This window comes from Talpa occidentalis, unplaced genomic scaffold (genome assembly GCF_014898055.3).
Source record: "Talpa occidentalis isolate TD23 unplaced genomic scaffold, MPIMG_talOcc4v2.1 talOcc4.11, whole genome shotgun sequence".
Classification (NCBI taxonomy): domain Eukaryota; kingdom Metazoa; phylum Chordata; class Mammalia; order Eulipotyphla; family Talpidae; genus Talpa; species Talpa occidentalis.
The window spans coordinates 67,220,577-67,241,252 of NW_023601104.1; the positions used below are offsets into that span (position 1 = coordinate 67,220,577).

General features: G+C 37.0%; 2 protein-coding genes across 8 annotated transcripts in view; one reads left to right on the forward strand and one right to left on the reverse strand.

Moving 5' to 3' along the window:
- On the forward strand, positions 1-12,242 carry TOMM20L (translocase of outer mitochondrial membrane 20 like). Its single transcript, XM_037503431.2, has 5 exons — positions 1-169; positions 329-372; positions 6,140-6,221; positions 10,268-10,410; positions 11,488-12,242. The coding sequence occupies exons 1-5, from the start codon at positions 34-36 to the stop codon at positions 11,539-11,541; spliced, it is 459 nt and encodes a 152-aa protein (XP_037359328.1). The 5' UTR covers positions 1-33; the 3' UTR covers positions 11,542-12,242.
- Positions 11,608-20,676, reverse strand: part of TIMM9 (translocase of inner mitochondrial membrane 9) — a 22,505-nt gene continuing 13,436 nt past the window's right edge. For all 7 annotated transcript variants that reach the window (XM_054690733.1, XM_037503434.2, XM_037503433.2 and 4 more), the window contains 3 exons: positions 13,765-13,829; positions 13,337-13,432; positions 11,608-12,120 (listed from right to left, as the gene is read on the reverse strand). In XM_054690733.1, the coding sequence (XP_054546708.1) occupies positions 11,986-12,120; positions 13,337-13,432; positions 13,765-13,803 (270 nt within the window). In that variant the 5' untranslated portion in view covers positions 13,804-13,829 and the 3' untranslated portion in view covers positions 11,608-11,985. The remainder of the gene's footprint in view (positions 12,121-13,336; positions 13,433-13,764; positions 13,830-20,676) is intronic.

Sequence of the window (20,676 nt, forward strand, 5' to 3'; positions counted from 1 at the left end):
CCAACGCTCGGCTCGCGGACAGTCCCCGGCCGGATGCCCAGAGATCGCCCCCTTCTCGGCCTCTTGGCGGCCCTGGTGGTCGGTGGCGCCGTCGTCTTCCTGGGCTATTGCGTTTATCTTGACCGGAAGCGGCGAGGCGACCCCGCGTTCAAGCGCCGCCAGCGGGACAGTGAGTGCGACAGCGACGGAGGCGCGGACGGGCCGGGGCGGACGTTGGGGCCCAGCCTGTGAGGCCTGGCGGCCGGTGCAGCCGCCACCGAGGGGCCCCCCACGAACACGCAGGCCTCGGGCGGGCTCTCAACCTGCACGTGCCGCGTTGTGTTTGCAGAAAGAAGAGCCCAGCAGCAAACGGCTGAGGGACGGGGCGCCCAGGTGAAGTGCCGTAGCGACAGCGAGGGGGCCTTGGCGGGCCTAACCCCCGCCACGCGGGCCCTGGCTCTCCTGGCGCGGCCTAGTTCCTGATGAGGCGTTTCTGAGCCCTCGCCCCTTTCATTCTGCCTAGATGTAGTGTTTATGGCCTTCTTACGGTTTTTCCATGAATTTTAAGGCGAAATTAAGCCTTAACCTTCTTTCACTCATTTATTCATTCACCCACTCAGTCAACACCTGTTTGAGAACTATGTGTGAGGAGACTGGGGTTGCCGAGGTTAGCAATTAGAAAGAACCAAGTAGGAAGAACCATTTGGGGTTATGAAAAGGTAGTCATAATGTCAGCATTTTCGGTAGGCAGCAGGCACTTACTGTACCTGGGGAAAGAAGAGGAGCCAATGCCCTTTCAGAAGAGCACCAGACACTTAGATACCCCAGGTGGGCCACATGGTGGTACTCCTGCACCGCCCGTTTCTCTCCTGCAGGGCTGTTTTCTAGCCCAGAAGCAGAAGGCATCTTCTTTATCTCCAAATTGGAATCGGGTTAGTCTTTTGAGAACAGTTACGGTCATCTTAGTGATTGGCCCAAGTTAATTCGTATCAGCTCAGAAATTTCTTTGGTTTTTCCATTAATTATAAGGAGGAATTAAGTCTTAACCTTCTTTCACTCATTTATTCATTCATCCACTCAGTCAACACCTATTTGAGAAGTATGTGTGAGGAGGCTGGGGTTGCCGAGGTTAGCAATTAGAAAAGAACCACCTCCACAAGGCAGTGGATGAGGCCAATAGCTCAAAGACGGTGGAGATTCGTTTCCAGGCCTGAATGTCATGGACGGTGTTCTGTTTACCTGTTTATTGCTGCTTTAAACTTAGTGGCTTAAAACAGTATCTGTCTTGTTTCTGCAGCTGAATTTGGGCAGGGTTGTGTGGGGTAACAACTTTCTGCTCCACTCAAATTCATTCCGTGTGACTCCAGGGCTGAGTTCTGGACCATCTGAAGGCTCCTTCCCTTACATGTTGAGCAGTTGATGCCAACTGCCCACTTGATTGGGACTGTTGACCAGAACACCTATATGTCATCTCCAGGTGTCGTGGTTTCCCTCACTATATGGTGGCAGGCTCCCAAGGGGCAGGAAGTATGTACAAGGTGTGTGCATATGCACATGCATATTCACTTGAGAGAGAATATGTGGGAGAACATACTAAGTGGTGCACTTCTGCAGCATTGAGGTCTCCTCTGTTTCAAGAGGAGAAGAAATAGACTACTTCTTGATAGGGTAGGCAAGATTCCAGAAGTGTATTTGGGATTTGGAATATTGCCGTGGCTGTCCTTGGAACTTGCAGTCCTTCAGAGGTGTAGTCCTTTGTAGGTGGTAGCACTGAACGTGGAAGGATGTGTTAAGTATGAGTCCTGTTTCCAGGGAGACGATATTCAGGATAGAGTGACTTTGTTTATGCATAATGGTGAAGGTGGAGGATCTGCTGGACTTAATCAGTATAGCAGTTTGACAAAGGAATCTCAGTAAGGACTAGTGGAAGGTACGTAAGAGTGGAATTAGGGAGGACAATGAAGACTAGGCTAAGGATTTTAGAGTCATTGGGGAATTGCTGAAGATTTTTGAGCAGGAATTCTTAAAAAGAAGGAAAGAAAAAAACTTAGAATTTGCTAAATGGATTGGAGGAAAGGACATGGTATTGGATCAGTGTGGGTGAGAAGTAATAAAAGTCCTGGATTACAGTGGTGTTGGTATTAACTGGTGATGAAAAATTTGAGAGAAATTATCCAGAAAGTATAGTTTTTGCTGATTGATTAAAAGGTCCTAGAGAGGCAGGAGTCAAAGACATTTGGTGGAGTGGCTTCGAGAATGAAGATACAATTAACACAATTAAGAGGAAGAATAGGGAGTATCCAAGAAGAGCACATGAGCGTGGCATTGTTTACCCTGATATCTCTGACTGGGGCAGAGCCTGCTTCACCTCCATGTCCTCTTAATTCCCCTTATCCACAGTTATAGTTGTATGCCTGATTGTGCGCTTCTTCTGAGTAATGCTCTCTGTTCATCAGACTAAGGTCCATGAACTGATCTTGTCTTTTTTTACCGTCCATTGTCTCTCCAGTGCCTCATACAGTGTACACCTAGTACACTGTACGTTCCCAGCAAATTTTCGTTGAATATTGTTCATTGTAGACAGAGGGAAATAGCTTGTGCAGACACAGACCATGAACTTGCAATATTCAAGGAGTGTTGTGGCCAGGGAGAGAGAGTGGTAGTTTGGTAACTTATTGTGGAGGACTTTGAATGCCAAATTGGAAGTTTAAATGTTTTTCTGTTGTGATGGATAACCAGTGAAGGTGACTTTATTTCAAAGAGCAGATACAGTTATTATTTCGGTATTTTTTTATTTTTGAGGAAGATAACCCCAATGCCAGTATGGAGGATGGGGTGAGGAGGGAAGTTGAAGACAAGAAAATCAGACAGTAGCAATCCAGATGGAAAATAATGAAGATCTGTATTATTTCAAATGAGGAAGAGGCAGAAGCAAGATTTACAAATGTTCTTTTATATAATTTCTGTAATAACTTTATTCCTGTGGTCTCTCTACCACTTGGGGCCTCTGCACCTGTGTGTGTATGGCCTCTCTATGCACCCGTGTGTGTGAAAGAATTGGATAAGGCACTCCTGCATGACTGCCTTAAGACAGTGGCGAGGCATCCAGGGATGCCTAGGTAGCCGTTGACTGATTGTGTAGCCATGGTCTGAGGTGTATGGGAGTAGTTCAGAAATTACACCAAGTACCTGCACGGGAAATCCTCCCTGTATATGTGGCTGACATGTCCCCTCTTGTTCCCCAGAAAGTTGATTAACCCTTTGTCTCTCCTGGACCCTGCTCCTCTTGCTGTTGTCACCTATTACTGCTAATACACAGTAAGAGGGCTGCTTACTGAGCAGCAGAGTCTTGCCTTGCAAACCTGCTCCTTGTCTCATCCCTCATCGTGTCCACAGGGACGTGCTGGCACGTTCCCGACCCAACATACTCTAATTCTTTAGACAAATAAACGAAAGCACAGGGAATCGTTCTTCCCAGGTCTTCTGGAGTCTTCCTTCCTCCTCATCCTAGGCCCGCTTTGTCTCCCAAAGTATGAGCCATGGACCATTTGTTAAAATACAGATTATCTGACCCAAATCCAGACAAGTCTGATTTTGGAGATCAAGGGTAGCCAAGAAGTTATGGGGGCAGTAGACCTCAGAATTTATGAGTCACTGAGGAGTTTGTTAAAAGTACAGATTCCAGAGCCCCTACTCCCAGAGACTGATTCAGCAGGTCTGAGTAGAACCCAAGAAACTGCAGTTGTAACAGCCCATTTGGGTGACTGTGAAACACTGCTCTCTGATTCTGTACTCTTCTCCTCCCAGGAAGCTTCTTCCTTTTTCCAAATGATCTCAGAGATGCTGCTCTAGATCCAGTGTCCCAGACTTTGTCTGCCAGTCAGACTCTGTCCACTTGACCTCTTTTGGCACCTCAAAAGTTCAAAAGTTAAACCATCATCTCATCCCTTGCCACTGTTCCTCCTCTGTTACCTCATGATGCTGCTATTATCAGTAACCTCCATGATCCAGTGTGTCTTGCTTAAATATCAACTGCATCCCAAAATCAATCTCCAGTTCTTATGCTGTATCGGATAGCCTATACTCTTTCTGTTTCCACGTCTTTCATACATCTTGAATCTGTCAGTATCTTTTCCCCAGTATATTATAATAATTTTCTAGCTTGCATTCCTGCCTCTCTTCTCATGATATTGGAGAAAATTTCTCCTAAACTGCAGCTCTAAATATGTCATTCAGTGCATATCTTTCCCTATTCTGAAGATAAAGATCAGTCTCCTGACCTTTGCACAATGGCCTTCTAGGGATGCCTTATATATAGACAGGTTTATTTTCCCAAGGCTTGGAAATAACTTGTAAAGTTCCTGGTTTGTAGCTGGCCTTCAATAATTGGCAATTATTGTTAGTTCATTCACCCTATCATAATTCTGCTATATAAGGTCACTGAATACTTTCCCTGCCATTTTACACCTCTATTTCTTTGCTCATCAAACTTTTATTTCTTCTACATTTCAAATGCTATCTTTTCTGACAGATGGGCCCTGGTTCTCCTTCCAGATACAATCTTTCTGTACTTTGGAACCCAGAGGACAGTGGACTTTATACGTGATACTGATCATAAGTGTACAGTCCTTACTTGGCTTGACTATGGGCTCCTTGGATATGAGTACTGGTGACTTGATCTCCTTCTCCTTCCAGCTCTTCCTAGAGTGTCCTGCCCTTGCCAGTATTCACTAAATATCTGTTGAATGAAACCTGTGGTTATAACTAGTCACTAGCATGTTTGCTGATAAAAAGTAAAAATGGGATCCATACCCGCAGCTCATTCCATTTTAAAAAGAGAATTTGAGGGGGAAACAAGCACAGAATCCCATGGTTATGAAAGACTGAAGCTTGGTAGTGAAATAGATATTTTGGGTTAGGAGGTTTTCTACCTTTACAGACCAGTTCTGGACATGGTAGTAATGATGACGCTCATCTTCATAAACCAGGCTGCAGCAAACCCAGCATTCTCTGAATACCACCAGCTCCGTGACAACTCTCCAACATGCCCATTGACCTCCCCTGATGAGGGTGTGAATACAGAAGACTTAGTATAGCTTCTTGCCTCTCCTCCTAGAGGGTTAACTACTGTTTGAACAAGGATCACAACCAGATGACTAAAACGACCCTGTAGACCAGAGAAGTGATTGCAACCAAATCACTAAGCACTGTTAATACCCGAGGCAAGGGGGGGAAAAAAGCAACCTACCAAAATTACCTTTGTTATAGTTAATAACAATAGGATTTCTTCTATGTGAACTTAGAAAGCTGGATAAAATATGGATGATTTATTGTAAGCATCTCAACCTAACTTGGAATATCCATGTGTTTTTATCGCCTGAAATTTCTTAACTGTTTTAAGAAATTGGCTTAAATATCATAAAGATAAACTGCATACTTTGGATTTATTTATTTATTTATTTATTTATTTATTTTTTAAAGATTTATTTATTTATGCATACAAGAGCTGGGGTACAGGCCAGAGATGCTGGGGGTGAGAGGATTCACCAGAGACAGAGTGGGGAACAAAACAGGTAGACTGACTGAAATACACTGCTGAGGGGAGCAGCAGGCAAGATAGGAGAGGTCTGCCTCGCCTTGTGGGTTGCTCCCTGGCTGGCAGGGATCGAACTCATGCTGCAGAGGCTGCGGATTGCTTCATAGTGCGGTGCTTAACCCCTTGCACCACCAGGGAGGCCTCATACTTTGGATTTATTTATTTATTTATTTATTTAATTTTTTTTTTTTTTTTTAAGATTTATTTATTTATTCAAGCACTGGGTACAGTCAGAAGCGCTGGAGGGTGAGAGAATTCACCAAAGCCAGAGCAGGGAGCAGAGCAGGCAGAAGGACCGAAGTACACTGCTGAGGGGAGCAGCAGGCGGCAGGAGAGGTCCGCATGCCATGTGGGACCCTCCATGTGGGACCCTCCTGCGGTGGCTGGGGAGCAGCAGGGGATCGAACCGGCACTGCAGAAGCTGCTGGCAGCTTTGCAACCCAGCACTCAACCGCTGCGCCACCGGGGAGGCCCTCAAGTTGTTCTTTTAAGAAACGAATTTTGATCAGTAACTACATATCTTACATTCTTTACTCACTATTAAATATTTTGTGAATCTTTTAGTTGTGGGATCCAGCAAAGAATAAAAATTTGCAAGACCTTATTCTGCAAGAGTTACGAATGGGAGAACTTTGGTTATCTAGAGGTAAGAATGTAAATATTCTTTTATAAGCAGTTATTTTTGATAATTTATGTTCAAGGAACATTTGTTAATTAGTATTTGGAAATCAAATAATTTAATTGGCTAGCTATGTTAACCAATTTGCTTTAAACAGAAACTGTTCCAGCATTTTTACTTCATCACACTGTCCTGCTTTATTATGTTATGGTTAGTATTCAAGTTTATGTTGCAGTCTTGGAAGTGGGCAGATGGAGAAGGAAAGCCAAATACAAGAACACCTCATTTACTGTCAGGTAAAATTCTAAGTAAACGAATTTTCCAAATGACTGAATATTGTATAAATCAAAACTCTAAAAAGTTTCAACAGCTTTATAAAAATTTTCTTGCCACCTTTGAGTATTCTTAATAAAACAATTACTTATTTTGATGATAATATTAGTATGAATAATTCTTGTATGGTGTCTAATGTAGTGGTGTTTGTAGGGGCTACTTTGCACTTAGGGTCAAAACTGTATTTTGAATTTATAATTTATCCGTATCTAATTCAAGATAGATTTGAGAAAAACTTCATAATGTTGTCAGATAAAATGATGGTAGTAAATATAAATGTATTGTATAAATATCTTATATAATAATCATGCTTTTATTCTGGCATTAAACCCTGGAAAGAAAAGAATTTGAGACTTCTTATAAGGGATAAGTTATACTGCTGGATAAATGAACATTATGCCCATTTTTTATTTTATATACAGGCATTACAAATCCCCTTGTAAATCATAGTACTTACATCGGTTGTTGCTTCTTTTTTGTCTTTTTGAGAAAGATTTTGTTGTTGTTTTCATTTAAGAGGGTAGTATCCTCCAAGACATTTAGTGTAGCAGCTCAAAAACATGATAGAGGTTTTGAGAAATGAAAAAACAATTCAAAGTTCTTGCACACTAATCTTTAAAATTTGAAAATTTAGTATTTAGTACTAATTTTTCAGGTGGTTCTATAAATGCACTAAAAATATCTAAATCCTAATGACAAAATTAAACTGAATTAAATGATATAAACAGGATTGATTTTATACAAGGTTATGAAACATAAGGTTTAAGAGTCTTCATTTGCAGAGGCCTCTTTAAAGGTGCCAGGAGGAATCCAGTTTTGCTTTCAGGACTATATTCTTCCATTTTTTTGTAAAGATTTATATTTATTTATGTCAGAGGTGTGGGGAGTGAGAGGATTCACCAGTGACAGGATGGGGAGCAGAACAGGCAGATTTACTGAATTACACTGCTGAGGGGAGAAGCTGGCGAGATAGGAGAGGTCTGCTGTGCCATGTGTGTTAACTCCCTGGCTGGGGATCAAACTCATGCTGTAGAGGTTGCAATAGCTTGATAGCACTGAGACTTTAACCCCTGTGCCACCAAAGACGACTCCAGGAGACCTAAAATTATATAAATTGAGGGCCTCGCAAAATCTAGCTTAATCCCTTCATATGGAACAGATATGTAGGGATATATTGAAACAGATTTGTAGGTATATATTGAAACAGATAGCTTTGGGCTTTAACATTATTTGAACCAGTATAGTACAAATATGGAAAAGAAAATTCTGAATTACTAGTCAAAAGAAAACAAGAACATAATTATTTTATTTTTAATTCTCCATGTTTAATAGCTGCCATGTAATAGTTTAGTGAGACTTAGAGATGTCATGAAGGTGATTAAAACAAAACTGCAAACTTGGACTTAAAAATTTTTCCCCTCTTAAAGGTGGTACATCATTTCTTTGAACCTCTAAATTGATTTATCAGCTCCTTAAGGGTTATGTACTTCTATATCATACTTCCAATTGCAGTTCTTGTCTTGGTGGTTTATTTTTTTAAACTCACAACCAAAGCCCAATCCAGTTAAATCAGAATCTCTGGAGCTGAGACTTAGATGTCAGTATTTTTAAAATCTCCCTAGGTTATTACAACCTAAATGCAGCATTGAGAACAAACATTCCAATGCAGTAATTTCTCACCGGTTTTCTGTAATCTCAATTTTCTCCATTCTCCTCTCGAATTAAAATCATCAATTTTAATTACTTTTCTAGCAGGTAGTAGAGCTCTAAACATATCTCAATTGTTATTTGGTACCAGAGAACCAGTACTTTTGACTGAATTTTGTGATTAGCTTGATTTGACTGATTTATTGGTTGGTTGATTTTATAGGCCAAACATTTTTTTTGGTCACATTAGGTCCATCAACTTGAGAGCAGACATTATTATATCTTTATTTCTTTAAAAAGCTCAATACAGGGCCTCCCTGGTGGCACAGCGGTTGAGCGCTGGGTTGCGAAGCTGCCCGCAGCCTCCGTGGTGCCTATTCGATCCCTGGCTGCTCCACGGCCATTGGAGGAGGGTCCCACATGGCGCACAGACCTCTCCTGTCGCCCGCTGCTCCCCTCAGCAGTGTACCTTGGTCTTTCTTCCTGCTCTGCTCCCCGTTCTGGCTCTGGTGAATTCTCTCACCCTCCCACGCTTCTGACTATACCCAGTGCCTGTATAAATAAATAAATAAATCTTTTAAAAACAAACAAACAAAAAAAGCTCAATACAATCTATATGATTCCATAACTATTTTTATTCATTTAAGACAAATTAGAGAACTATCAAGACTTAGGAAACAGCATCTTTAAGTAGTGTCTAAGACTAAAAACTCAGCAATGAAACTTCCTTACTTTGAAAATATAAAATTAGATATCTAGACACAAAACTTTTATCTTAAAACCTGCGAAGTATCGACAAGGCTTGCTTTGTCTATGTATCTTAGATCATGGCCTTCTCTTTGTTTCTCAGATTAAGCTTAGTACAGACCTTTGAGAAACATTTTTTCCTATCTATTATGTCCTTTTCTCTTCAGGTGTGTTGCAGCCAACAAGTGGAAAATTAGGTTCCATAAGAATTTAATGTTATACTTAACAGTAGGGAAATATATTTTATTTCTTACATTGTTGTTTTAAGTATCAGAATTTCAACTTCTGTTATTACATAAGAGAAGCAGCACAATGTGGTCTCAAGGTTCAGAAAACTAGTTTTTTACTAATTTTGGCATTAATTAGCTCTGAAACCTTAAATCATTTTATTGATCTTTACCTTAGTTTCCTAAAACAAGAGAGTAAAACTAAGTGACTCCATGTTCTAAATTGGACAGAAATCCTATAATTGCTACTCTTTACAAATTTTATTGTTATTTCACTTAAAACTCATTTTAAAATTTTACAAAATTCATAAATCTGTTTTCTTATTCTGGATATGTAATTCGTGTTACACTAAATCTTGTTTCAAGTCTTTGATAATAGAACTTTAAAAATAAATTTTTCCTTTCCTAGAACAGCTGGTGTTTCCTCTATAGTATTTCATCAATCACACGAGTTAAAAATAAACCTATTTTACATCAATAAGCGAAATTTTTAAAAATGCAGTTAAAAAAAAACTTCAACACTCCATCTCCTGCACATCTAAATTGTAGAATATTTCCAATGCAGAAGTACCTTTTAAACAGTTAGAGTACACTCCCTCTGATTTGGGCCATTCAGTTATTCACATGCACATGATCACAGTGAATCTAACTGACGGCTCAGCATTTCACCTCACATTGACACTCTACTCTTTGAGACTTGTTTATTTTTTTTATATGACAGTAAATGTATTTTTATTTTTATTTTTTAAGATTTATTTATTTATTTATACAAGAATCTGGGTACAGGCCAGATCCGCGGGAGGGTGAGAGAATTCACCAGAGATGGAGCAGGGAACAGAACAGGCAGAGTGACGAAATACACTGCTGAGGGGAGCAGTGGGCAAGACAGGAGAGGTCTGCCGTGCCATGTGGGACCCTCACTGGCCGGCCGGGGGATAGAACCAGTGCTGCAGAGGCTGCGGACAGCTTCATAGTGCGGTGCTCAACCGCCTGCGCCACCAGGGGAGGCCCTGTTTAAATATTTTTTAAATTTTAATGCTTGGTACTTCCTTGGAAATTTGTAGAATGTACATTTGGGAAAAATTTTAACTTTGCTTTAAACTTATTAATCTGTTTCAGGAGAGCATAGAATCGGGGTTGAACATCTCAGCAATGCCCTTTTAGCATGTGGGCAGCCACGTGAACTTCTGAATGTTTTCAGACACACACTTCCTCCCAAGGTATTTGAGATGCTGTTGCACAAAATTCCCCTTATTTGCCAGGTGAGTACATGTTTATCTTCCTGAATAAACACAATAACCATATTGGGCTTGATTACACAGAAATAACTTAAGTATGTGTGTGAACGACCCAAGGTCAGAGTATAGTCTGACAAAATTTTAATTGTTACAAATCACCAGAAGAGTAACAGTATAGTCTTTGGTTGATAGTGTATCAACCAAAAATCCCTTAATTTTTGGTTACTTTTCTTGCCTAATGATGAAATAAGTTTATTCTTTCATGTTCTTTGACTATAATAAATTGCATATTGTTTAATATTGTTCCAACATTTCAATTTTAAAAATAGTTAATATTGTCTTTGTACTTTTAAAGACATTGTAATTTTTGACTGTAATGGTAACAGGCCTTTAAGTTAAATGGTATTGTTAGGTAAACAACCTAATAGCTCAAAAATTAGATGTAATAAAAATAGTAAATTATCAAAGCAGAATAGTTCTGTTTTCCAACATTATGACAAAGCATAGACATCAAGGTATATTTAAATACATAGGCAAATTAATGTTCTCTAAGTAAAAGTTTCAATTGGTATCAAATGAAATTAATCTCTAAGCCAATTTAACAGGTATTAAATCTACTTATCCTTATAATACCGCTTAGTATTTTTATGCATCAGGTAGTATTTCCTATAAATGCTTGGATTTTAGAATTCATTTAGCCATAAGACACTTTTAATTTTGGTTCATTTATTACACTGATCATATATCAAGGATGAGAATACACTTTATATGTTGGTCTGACTTGGAATCATTCATGTTGGACTGCAAAACACAAAGCATCACAGGCTTACTAGCCCAGATGGGTTATTTCCTGAAAATAAGTAAAAATATAGTTAGAATTAAAGACAAAAGAAGGGAGGCAAGCCCAATGGATTATGATGGAAGATGATGGGTGTGGTGTTGTAACGTATTTGAAGAGGTATGAACCTATGCCCCAAATTTATAAACAGTGTTGTAAACCATTATAACCTCAATAAAACTATAGTTTAAAAAAAAAAAAGAGGCAAGAAAAGGATAGTGCATTGAAATGATTAGCAAGTAATTGTTTTATGTATTTAACAGCAATTTGAGGCAGACATGAATGAACAGGAATACTTGAAGGATGATCGTGATTGAAAATATTTCATCATATCCACAGTCCAGTGAAAATACTATGGTACTATATATTATAAACAACTGCTCAGCGATATTTCCATTTATTTTACTTTTAGTAATAAAAAATTTGTTTCTATCTCATACATGATTGAACACATATTTTGCTTTAAAATTAACAGTCACAATTGAAGAAACAATGGTTTATTTTTCGAATCAAGTGACCAAGCTGCTGAATCTTAAGGCCTCAACAAATGTTGCATATTATTTTCAATGAACAAGACCTTCTATTTTGATTATTCCTGGTACATAGCTATTTTGTTTCTCCACTGGTTTCCATGTGACAGTCATGACAGATGGTTTAACATGGTGGCTACTGCTTTCAGGGGATTCTGTCAGGTGAATCCTCATTTCCAGTGCAATAGCTGTTGGCAATCTCTCCTTTAAAGTCCATTGATCAGGACTTCTCTATCGTGGTTGGCCAAGGAGTCCTGCTTTGGCTGCCAAAGCTTCATTCTGCTGAATATGATATTCCTGAAATCTCATAGATATTCTTTGCGTCATTTTTAAATATTTCTGTAAGCAGTGTTCCGAACAGGTGGTCTAAAATAAAAAAGATTCAAGAGGCAAAACAAAAGTATTAATTAAAAAAAAAAAAGGCAAAACCTTCCCTATTCTTTGAATATATCCAAAATTAAACAGTATTAATGAGTACCAAGTAACTACAGCTTTCAATGGTTAACACTTTCATTCTTTTATAAGAATTAACATATATATTGAATGCAAACAAATTTGTAGGCATTAAAACAATGGTGTTAAGTCCCTGCCTCTGGATAAGATTTTCTGCCAGTATATTTCAATATTAACTGAAAATCCACACTCCCACCCCCTTCTTCTAACTTTAAAGTATGTAGAAGTTTATTCTTTTTTTATGAGTAATTCCTTTTTTAACATTCTTAATTCTCAAACTTTGCCACTTATTTAACATTTATTGATTGCTTAGCCTTGGTATACATGTTTTGTTTTTTTAAAATAGATTTATTTATTTATGCATACAAGAACTGGGGTACCGGCTAGAGATGCGCGGGGGGTGAGAGGATTCACCAGAGACAGAGTGGGGAACAGAACAGGAAGACTGACTGAAATACACTGCTGAGGGGAGCAGCAGGTGAGTCAGGAGAGGTCTGCTGTGCCATGTGGGTTAGCTGCCTGGCTGGCAGGGGATCAAACTCATGCTGCAGAGGCCATGGACTGCTTCATAGTGCGGTGCTTAACCCCCTGTGCCACCAGGGAGTCCCCCTTGGTATAAATGTTTATCAGCATCTTCCATTTATATATGGGCTCAATGTGACATAAACGTGTGTGTATGAATGTGTTTTGATGAGGACATTAAAAAGTTAAGACTTTTAATAAGATTGGGTTTTCAGAGTCCACCTATTCATTATGAACCACCAAATTCAAGCCGTTTTCAAAATTAACTCAAGTTCTCAGGATCAGATGGAAATACCATGTCACCTTTCTCTACCTAGGTCATCTTGTCTGGAAGTTACTTATGTAAAAATCTTCACAAGGAAATAATAACCCAGCAAGCCCTAGGTATGGTGTATTAAAAAAAAAAGCCTACATTGTTATAATGTGACTCTCTTAAATTTGGCACCATTAAACTCAGTTCTTGGCTGATTCAGTTCCTCTGAGCAATGGAACACAGAATGTGATCCAAGCTTCTGTAATAACTAGGAACAAATGAAGTACTTTGGGGGTCCCATTTATATCATTATGGGAAGTCTGGAGGATGTTTAGAAGGCAAAACTTTTCATACCTCTTCAGGTTTTACTTCTCTTGTTGTGAAGTCCTTCACACAGTCCAAAAAGCAGGTTTCTGTAAGTTTATTGTAGGTTCCAAGAAATTCCCTAAACTACAAATAAATCAGAAGATTATTTAATATTTGATTTTTAAAGATGTTTTAAACTTTTAATTACTGTTTTGTTGTGATAAAATATCCAGTAATAATTGAAATCAAAGGTTATTTTATTAACTTAAATATGGTCTACAAAATACAGACTAATTTTCTTGTTGAATATTTATTCTTTCCTGGATTATCTGGAAAATAAATATGATTAATATAATCTAATATTCATTTTTGGAAATGAAATAGTTATTTTGTGAGGTCACTGACCAATATGGTCGTATCTAAATTAAAATTTTTTTTTTTTGCAAAATGCCTTTTCCCTAATTATAACCCCTTACCTGTTTTATCTGATCAGATTCTGGTACTTGTGCAGCCATATTCTTTTGGTATGTTTATTAGTCACCTGATTAAAAAAAAAAAATCCATCAATTTGTAAACAAATGTTTCTGAGCATGCTGCAGAGTTAGGTATTCAAAACAAGAATAGCTTATGAGATAGATCTCAAACAAGTCTACCTGAAATTATTGTTCATATTTTATAAAATTTTAACCCCCAATTTCCTAGGTCATTAATGACAACAAAGAGCTTTTTAGATTTAGGTTTAGTTTAGAATTAGATTTTCTAATACTAGCTATGGGAATCAAAGGCCCTATATAAATTTCTAGTTCTAAGAGTTTGCTCTGCTACCTTGAAGTCATTTTTTTTTTGGGGGGGGGTTTCTCAGGCTTTTATTAAGCTTTTACATGAAGTCATTTTTATTTATTTTTTAGAAGATTTATTTATGCATACAAGAGCTGGGATGTAAGCCAGAGGTGGTGGGGAGGGGTGGTGGTGGGGATGAGAGGATTCACCAGAGACAGAGTAGGGGGCAGAACAGGCAGATTGACTGAAATACACTGCTGAGGGGAGCAGCAAGTGAGACAGGAGAGGTCAGCTGCGCCAGCCATGTGGGTTAGCTCCCTGTCTTCATAGTGCTGAGACTTAACCCCTTATGGCACCAGGGAGGCCTGCAAAATCATTTTTAAAAGCCCTGTTCCTAGTAAGGTTTTGAGGGAAACCAGGGGTTATCTAGTCTTACTTTAAGTACTTCATTATTCCATTGTTTGCTAATGTAAACTGACCTATGCTATGATTCTTTTACTATATGCAAAGGTTCAATTAATTGTTAACAAACACAATCCACTTATAAAGCAACAACCCTCATAAAAGGCATCCAGGGTTGTAAAGACTCTAAAAGGAAGTCAAAAAGTCTTTCTGAATTTCTGGGATTGTCACATATCCTAAATGGAGGCCAGGCTCAGTTAACCCAGATATAAGAATATATATTATTTATTATTCTATACTGGCTAGTTCTAAAATAGATGGATATCATATACAAAAGATTTGTATAAAATAAAGCTGTTTAAATAGAAATTAAACAGCGTGTAAAAGAATAAGCAATCCTAATCATGTACACTGTAGACTAACAATTTCTATACATTTTATTTAGTTGAGCATATTGACAACCAATACAAAGATAAACTGGGTATCATTCTTATTAGCTCATCAATTGTTATTTAAAGTGACTCTGAAAAGCATGAAAGTTTTAAGAAGCTTATATGGAGATGAAACTAAATGGGAAGTTTAAGGCAAAGCATATTATATCCCATCACAGAAAAAAAAAATATTATCCTCAATGGATTAACAAATATAATAAATTGCACATAGCATTCCCAACCATGTATACACCCTTCCCTTCTTTCACACTTTTTCTTCCTTCCTCTTTTTTCCTTATCCTATAATTTCATGAATATTGCTGACATTTTAAAATTTTCTCCACATGTAAGGAAAAGCATCAGTTCTTTCCTGTTTGCTATGCTGGTATGATTCCAGATATTATAGCCCATAGTTTTCTTTGAAGTAATGATTAACAGAAAGTATAATTAACTGTCTATACTTCAGCAAACCCTTGGTTTAGAAGTAGCAGGATATAAGTATCTTTTCTACAAAACCAACCAAACAAAAAACCCCAAAAATGCTCCATATCTGCTACCATGAAGTACAGGTTTTAAGTTAGTTTACCATTCAGTGTTCCAAAACACCTAAAAAGTCAGCAAGAATGCTTTTTATTCCTATTTTAAATCACAAAACTAGCTGAAAAATACCAAGAATTAACTGAAAGTTACAATTTTTCAGATACTGGCATCACTATTATCATTTATATAAATTCAGGTAAGATACTATTGTAGTTCCACCTGTGGCTCATTAAAGTCATGAACCACTGATTCCATACCCTCAACTATTGAACTGCTAGAAATTCAATCCTCATTGTTATATTATCTTCTAATATTAACTTCAGAACTTTATACTTTGGATCTCAGTAGTTATTATTTTAATTAATTTTTAAATATTCCTTCAAAAAATTTATTGAATGTACCAAGGCTTATGCTAGTTATGACACTAGCCAACCTTACCACTAGAGGAAACAACATTCTATTTAAGTGTATCACACAGACTGTTTAGGATTTATGCTTTTGAGAAGATGGAGATGTGCTTTTCCCTCTCTATTCCCATTATAAAGTACAACTACAAACCTTAGATATTATATAAAAAAATAAATGTAAGACTATGAAACATGGGGAGAAGCAAACATACTGGCTAAGGCTTGAAACCCAAGAAACAACATAGTGGTAAATTCTCTCTTTTTTATGTCTCATATATTATAGATTTAGAGCTGAAGAAATGAAACAAAATTTTTAGAAAAAACTTTATAAAACTTGAGGTAATGGAAAAGACTATGGCCCTCATCCCTACCAACAGCATAAGCCAGGTTATGGGCCCAAACTTCTACTCTCATTGGGCTGTAATGAGGTACTCCAACTCCCAGACAAAACTGATTAAGAAGCAGGAATTTTCATCTTTGCTGGGTATTAATGAGGCACACCCCACCCCAATCGAAGTGTCAGTGGAAACTATATGGGGAGCTTGAACTTCCACCTCAGTTGGCAATAATGAGGTTACCCTTCCCTCACCCTTCTAGTGAGAAGCAATAACGAAGTATTCTAGTTGTCTCAGCCAGAGAATATCAGTGAGGCTGAGGAGAACCAGAACTCTTCTCATCTATCTACCCCTTCTCTCTGTACTAGCTTGAGTGAGAAATCTAGACTTCTACCCCTACCTGGCAGTAATGAGTTGGCCCACCGCCTACTTCCTGGAGCAATGTCAAAGGAATCAGATAGAAGAGAAGGTTTAAATAAGATCTAGCATTTCATAATACAACATGAATACTTTTTTTTACAAAAAAAAAAAAAGACCCACTGATCATACTAAGATATCAAACTGACTGAAAAAAGGCAATAGATGTTAAATATTGAGATGAAAATTATTAGAATTATCTGACAAAGATTTTAGAACAACCATTACAGAAAATGTTTCAATTATGAATATGCTTGAAACAAATGAGAAAATAAAATTTCAGAAAAATAAAATCCAGAAGAACCAGATGAAAATTCTAATTGAACAATACAAAACCCTAAATAAACTAAATGGAAAGAATCAGCAGCAGATTTGATAGAATAGAGGAAGGAATTAGTGAACTGGAAGATTAAAAAAAATTTTCCAATGTAACTGAGAAAAAGAGAATGAAAACAATGAAGACTGTACCAGAACCTGTAGACTGTAACAAAACATTCAACATTTCTGTCAATCGAGTCTTGGAAGGAGAGAAAAGGGCAGGGCTATAAAAGCATTAGAAGAAACAATGGCTGAAAACTTCCCAAGTTCAGCAAAAGATACAAACTTACAGATGTAAGAAGCTGAATGATTTCCAAAGAGCACAAACACAAATCCCTGTCAAGATAAATCATACTCAAACATCTGAAAAACTAAAGGCTGAAAACTTTCTCATTAGTTAACCCAGTCATCCACATCTAGCAAAAATATACTTCAGGAATGAAGGAGAAATCAAGACATTTTCAAATGGGGAAAAAAAAAAAATCAAGTTGTTGGCCAGCAAATCTACCTTAAATGAAGGGTAAAAGTTCTAAACAGAAAAGAGTCTTGGGACATCAATACAAAGGAAAGGAAAGATAAAACAATAAAAAGTGAATAAAGTGGTTCTGAACGTAAGTTATAAATGGGCAAGGTAAAGGATGGTAACGTTTCTATAATTCACTGAAACTGGTAGTATGCTGACATCATTAGACTGTGGTAAGCTATGTCTATATCATGTAAGAGGAATCACTAAAAAAGATACATAAGGAGATATACTAAAAAAAGAATATAGATAAAATAGAATTCTAAAAATATTCAAATAATTCACAAGAATGCAATAAAAGAACAAAACCAGAGGAAAAAGAAAACTGAAACAGCAAATTTAACCACTGATAAGAATTATATTAAATATAAATGGTCTAATTAACCAAAAGATGGAAATTGGTCTAGTGGAATAAAAAACCTGACAAAGTGTATATACACACACAGTCTATAAGAAAAACACTTCAAATATAACAATATGAGCAGGTTGAAAAAAGGATGCAAAAAGATATCATGCAAACATTAATCAAAAGAAAATAGTGGCTATATTAATATTTGACAAAGTAGACTTCACAGCAAAAGAATTACCAGAAACACAAAGGGACATTAAAATATCAACCTACCAAGAAGACATTGCAACTCTGAATGCATAAGTACCAAACAAGAGAACTACAAAATGTGTATAGTGAAAACTGAGAACTGAAAGGAAAAAAAGACAAATCCATATCCCTTTCTCAACAACTGATAATACAACTAGATAGAAAATTAAAAGGATATTAAAAAACTATCAGCCAACAGGATATAATCTATAGTTATAGACAATTTAACGTATCACCACAGAATACAAAATTTTATCAAGTGTTTTGGAACACATACCAATATAAACCATACCCTGGGTCACAAACTAGCCTCAACAAATGTAAAAGAATTGATAACATAGAGTGTTCTCCAACCACAATGGAATCAAACTTGAAACCAGCAATGGAACAATCAGGAAAATCTCTAAAACATTTGGAAAATAAACAATACACTTCTAAATAATCCCTGAATCAAAGAGGAAGTCTTAGGGAGAAATACTGAACTGTATGAAATGGAAAATACAGTATCAAATGGTCTGGTGACACAGCTAAATTAGTACCAAGAGGGAAATTTACAGCAATAAATACATATATTAGAAAATAGTTAAGTCTCACGTTGAGGAAAAGAGCAAATTAAATGCAAAACATGCAGAAAGAACTTTAATAAAGAGTTGAAATCAATGAAAATAAAAACTGGAAAGTAACCGACAAAAATCAATGAAACAAAGAACTGTTCTTTGAAAGGATCTTAACAGACAAACCTCTGCAAGGTCATAAATTATCAAGATCGAAACTATAATTAAACTCTCAGGGATCAGAAGGATAACAGAACTACAATTTTATATATGTAAATCCAACAATTTATCCATGAATTTAATATTAACCTGATATCAAAACCAAAGACAGTATATAAATAAAGCAAAAATATGGGCCTCCCTGGTGGCCTAGGGGTTAAGTCTCAGCACTACCACTGATAATGCCCACCACGACGGCCTAAGTTCGATTCCTGGCCAGGGAGCTAACCCACATAGAGCAACAGATCTCTACAGTCTTGCCTATTGTTTCCCTTAACTAAATCTGCCTATTCTGCTCCCTACTCTGTCTCTGGTGAATCCTCTCATACCCCATATCTCTAACCTACACCCCAGTTCTTCTATGCAAAAATAAATAAAAATCAAAAAAGAAAAATAGGAAAAAAATCTTTGGGAGATAAGCAGTATAGACCTTAACATCAAAAGCAAACTACAAATCTGACAAAGAATAATAACTAGCAAATACAAAGGCATTTGGAAACTCAACAGAAATACAAACTAATTAGAAAATGGGCAAGAAACATGAAAAGATATTTTACCAAAAAAGAGAAAGATAGCAAATAACCACATATAAAGATGTACAGAATCACCCATTAGGGAAACACAAAATGAAACTGCAATGATAAAATATTTACACCTATCAGAATGGCTGAGTTAATGTAAAACTGTATAAACACTCTGGTAGTTTGGTATTAATTTAATATGATCCAGCAATTGCATTCCTGGACATTTATCACAGAGAAATGAAAACATGTCACACAAAAATCTGTACATGAATTTTACAGAAACTTTATTCTTAACAGTAAAAAACTAGAAACTTAGATGTTCTTTTATGAATAACTGGTTAAACAAATTGGCCCACCATGGAATACTACTTAGCAATTAAAAGGAATGAAATACTGATACATGCAACAGCTTGGACAAATCTCTAGAGAATTATGCTTAGTGAAAAATAGCCAATCCCAAAGGGTACATACTATATGATTCCATTTATGTAACATTCTTGAAATGAAAAACTTACAGAAAGAAAACATTATTAATGATTGGCAGGAGTTACAGAGTCTGGGAGAAAAAGAGGAAAGAGATGTTGCTGTAGAGACAACATAAGAGACTTTTGTAATGGATGAGTTCTGAATCTTAACTGTATCAATACTAGTATCTGGTTTTGATACTTTACTATTCTTTTGTAAGATGTTACCATTGTTGAAAACTGGGATTTCTGTAATTTTTCTTACAACTGCATGTGAATCCACAGTAACCTCAAAATAAAAAGTTGAGTAAAAAAGGAAAGAAATGAAGTTGTCTGGTTTTGTAATTCTTGCCAAAAATAACTCAATGTGGTAAATGTTGAGTTTATCATAACTAGAATTCTTTTGGCTTCCCATTCAGAGAACAGCCTGGAAAGATCAAAGAACTGGTAAGTCAGCTTTTGTGGAAATAGATACTAAGTTTTAAAAAAAGGGTAATAAAACATGCATAAGGCATGTGGTTTACCAACAGTCTTCTCTATAAAAGCACGAAAGATCATCTGTCAGACTCTAGCCTCTTGAATTGTTGAAATATGCGTATTCTCCAAGCACATGGAGCAAACTAAATTTTCTACAGCTTGCACCAAAAAAAAAAAAAAAAATTGATTTCCTTACAACACATTAGAAACTGACGTGTTTGCTGACTGTAATGCTAAAATCTGATTCTTTTTCCTATTCCCATCCTTGTATATCTTCAGGTTACAATTCACATGACTTTTTCAAGATGAGGTCAGAAAGGCAGAAAGTTGGAAATCTTTATATGTTCTGTAAGTTTCAGAGGCTTGTAACAACACTACCCCACTCCCCTTTGGTATATA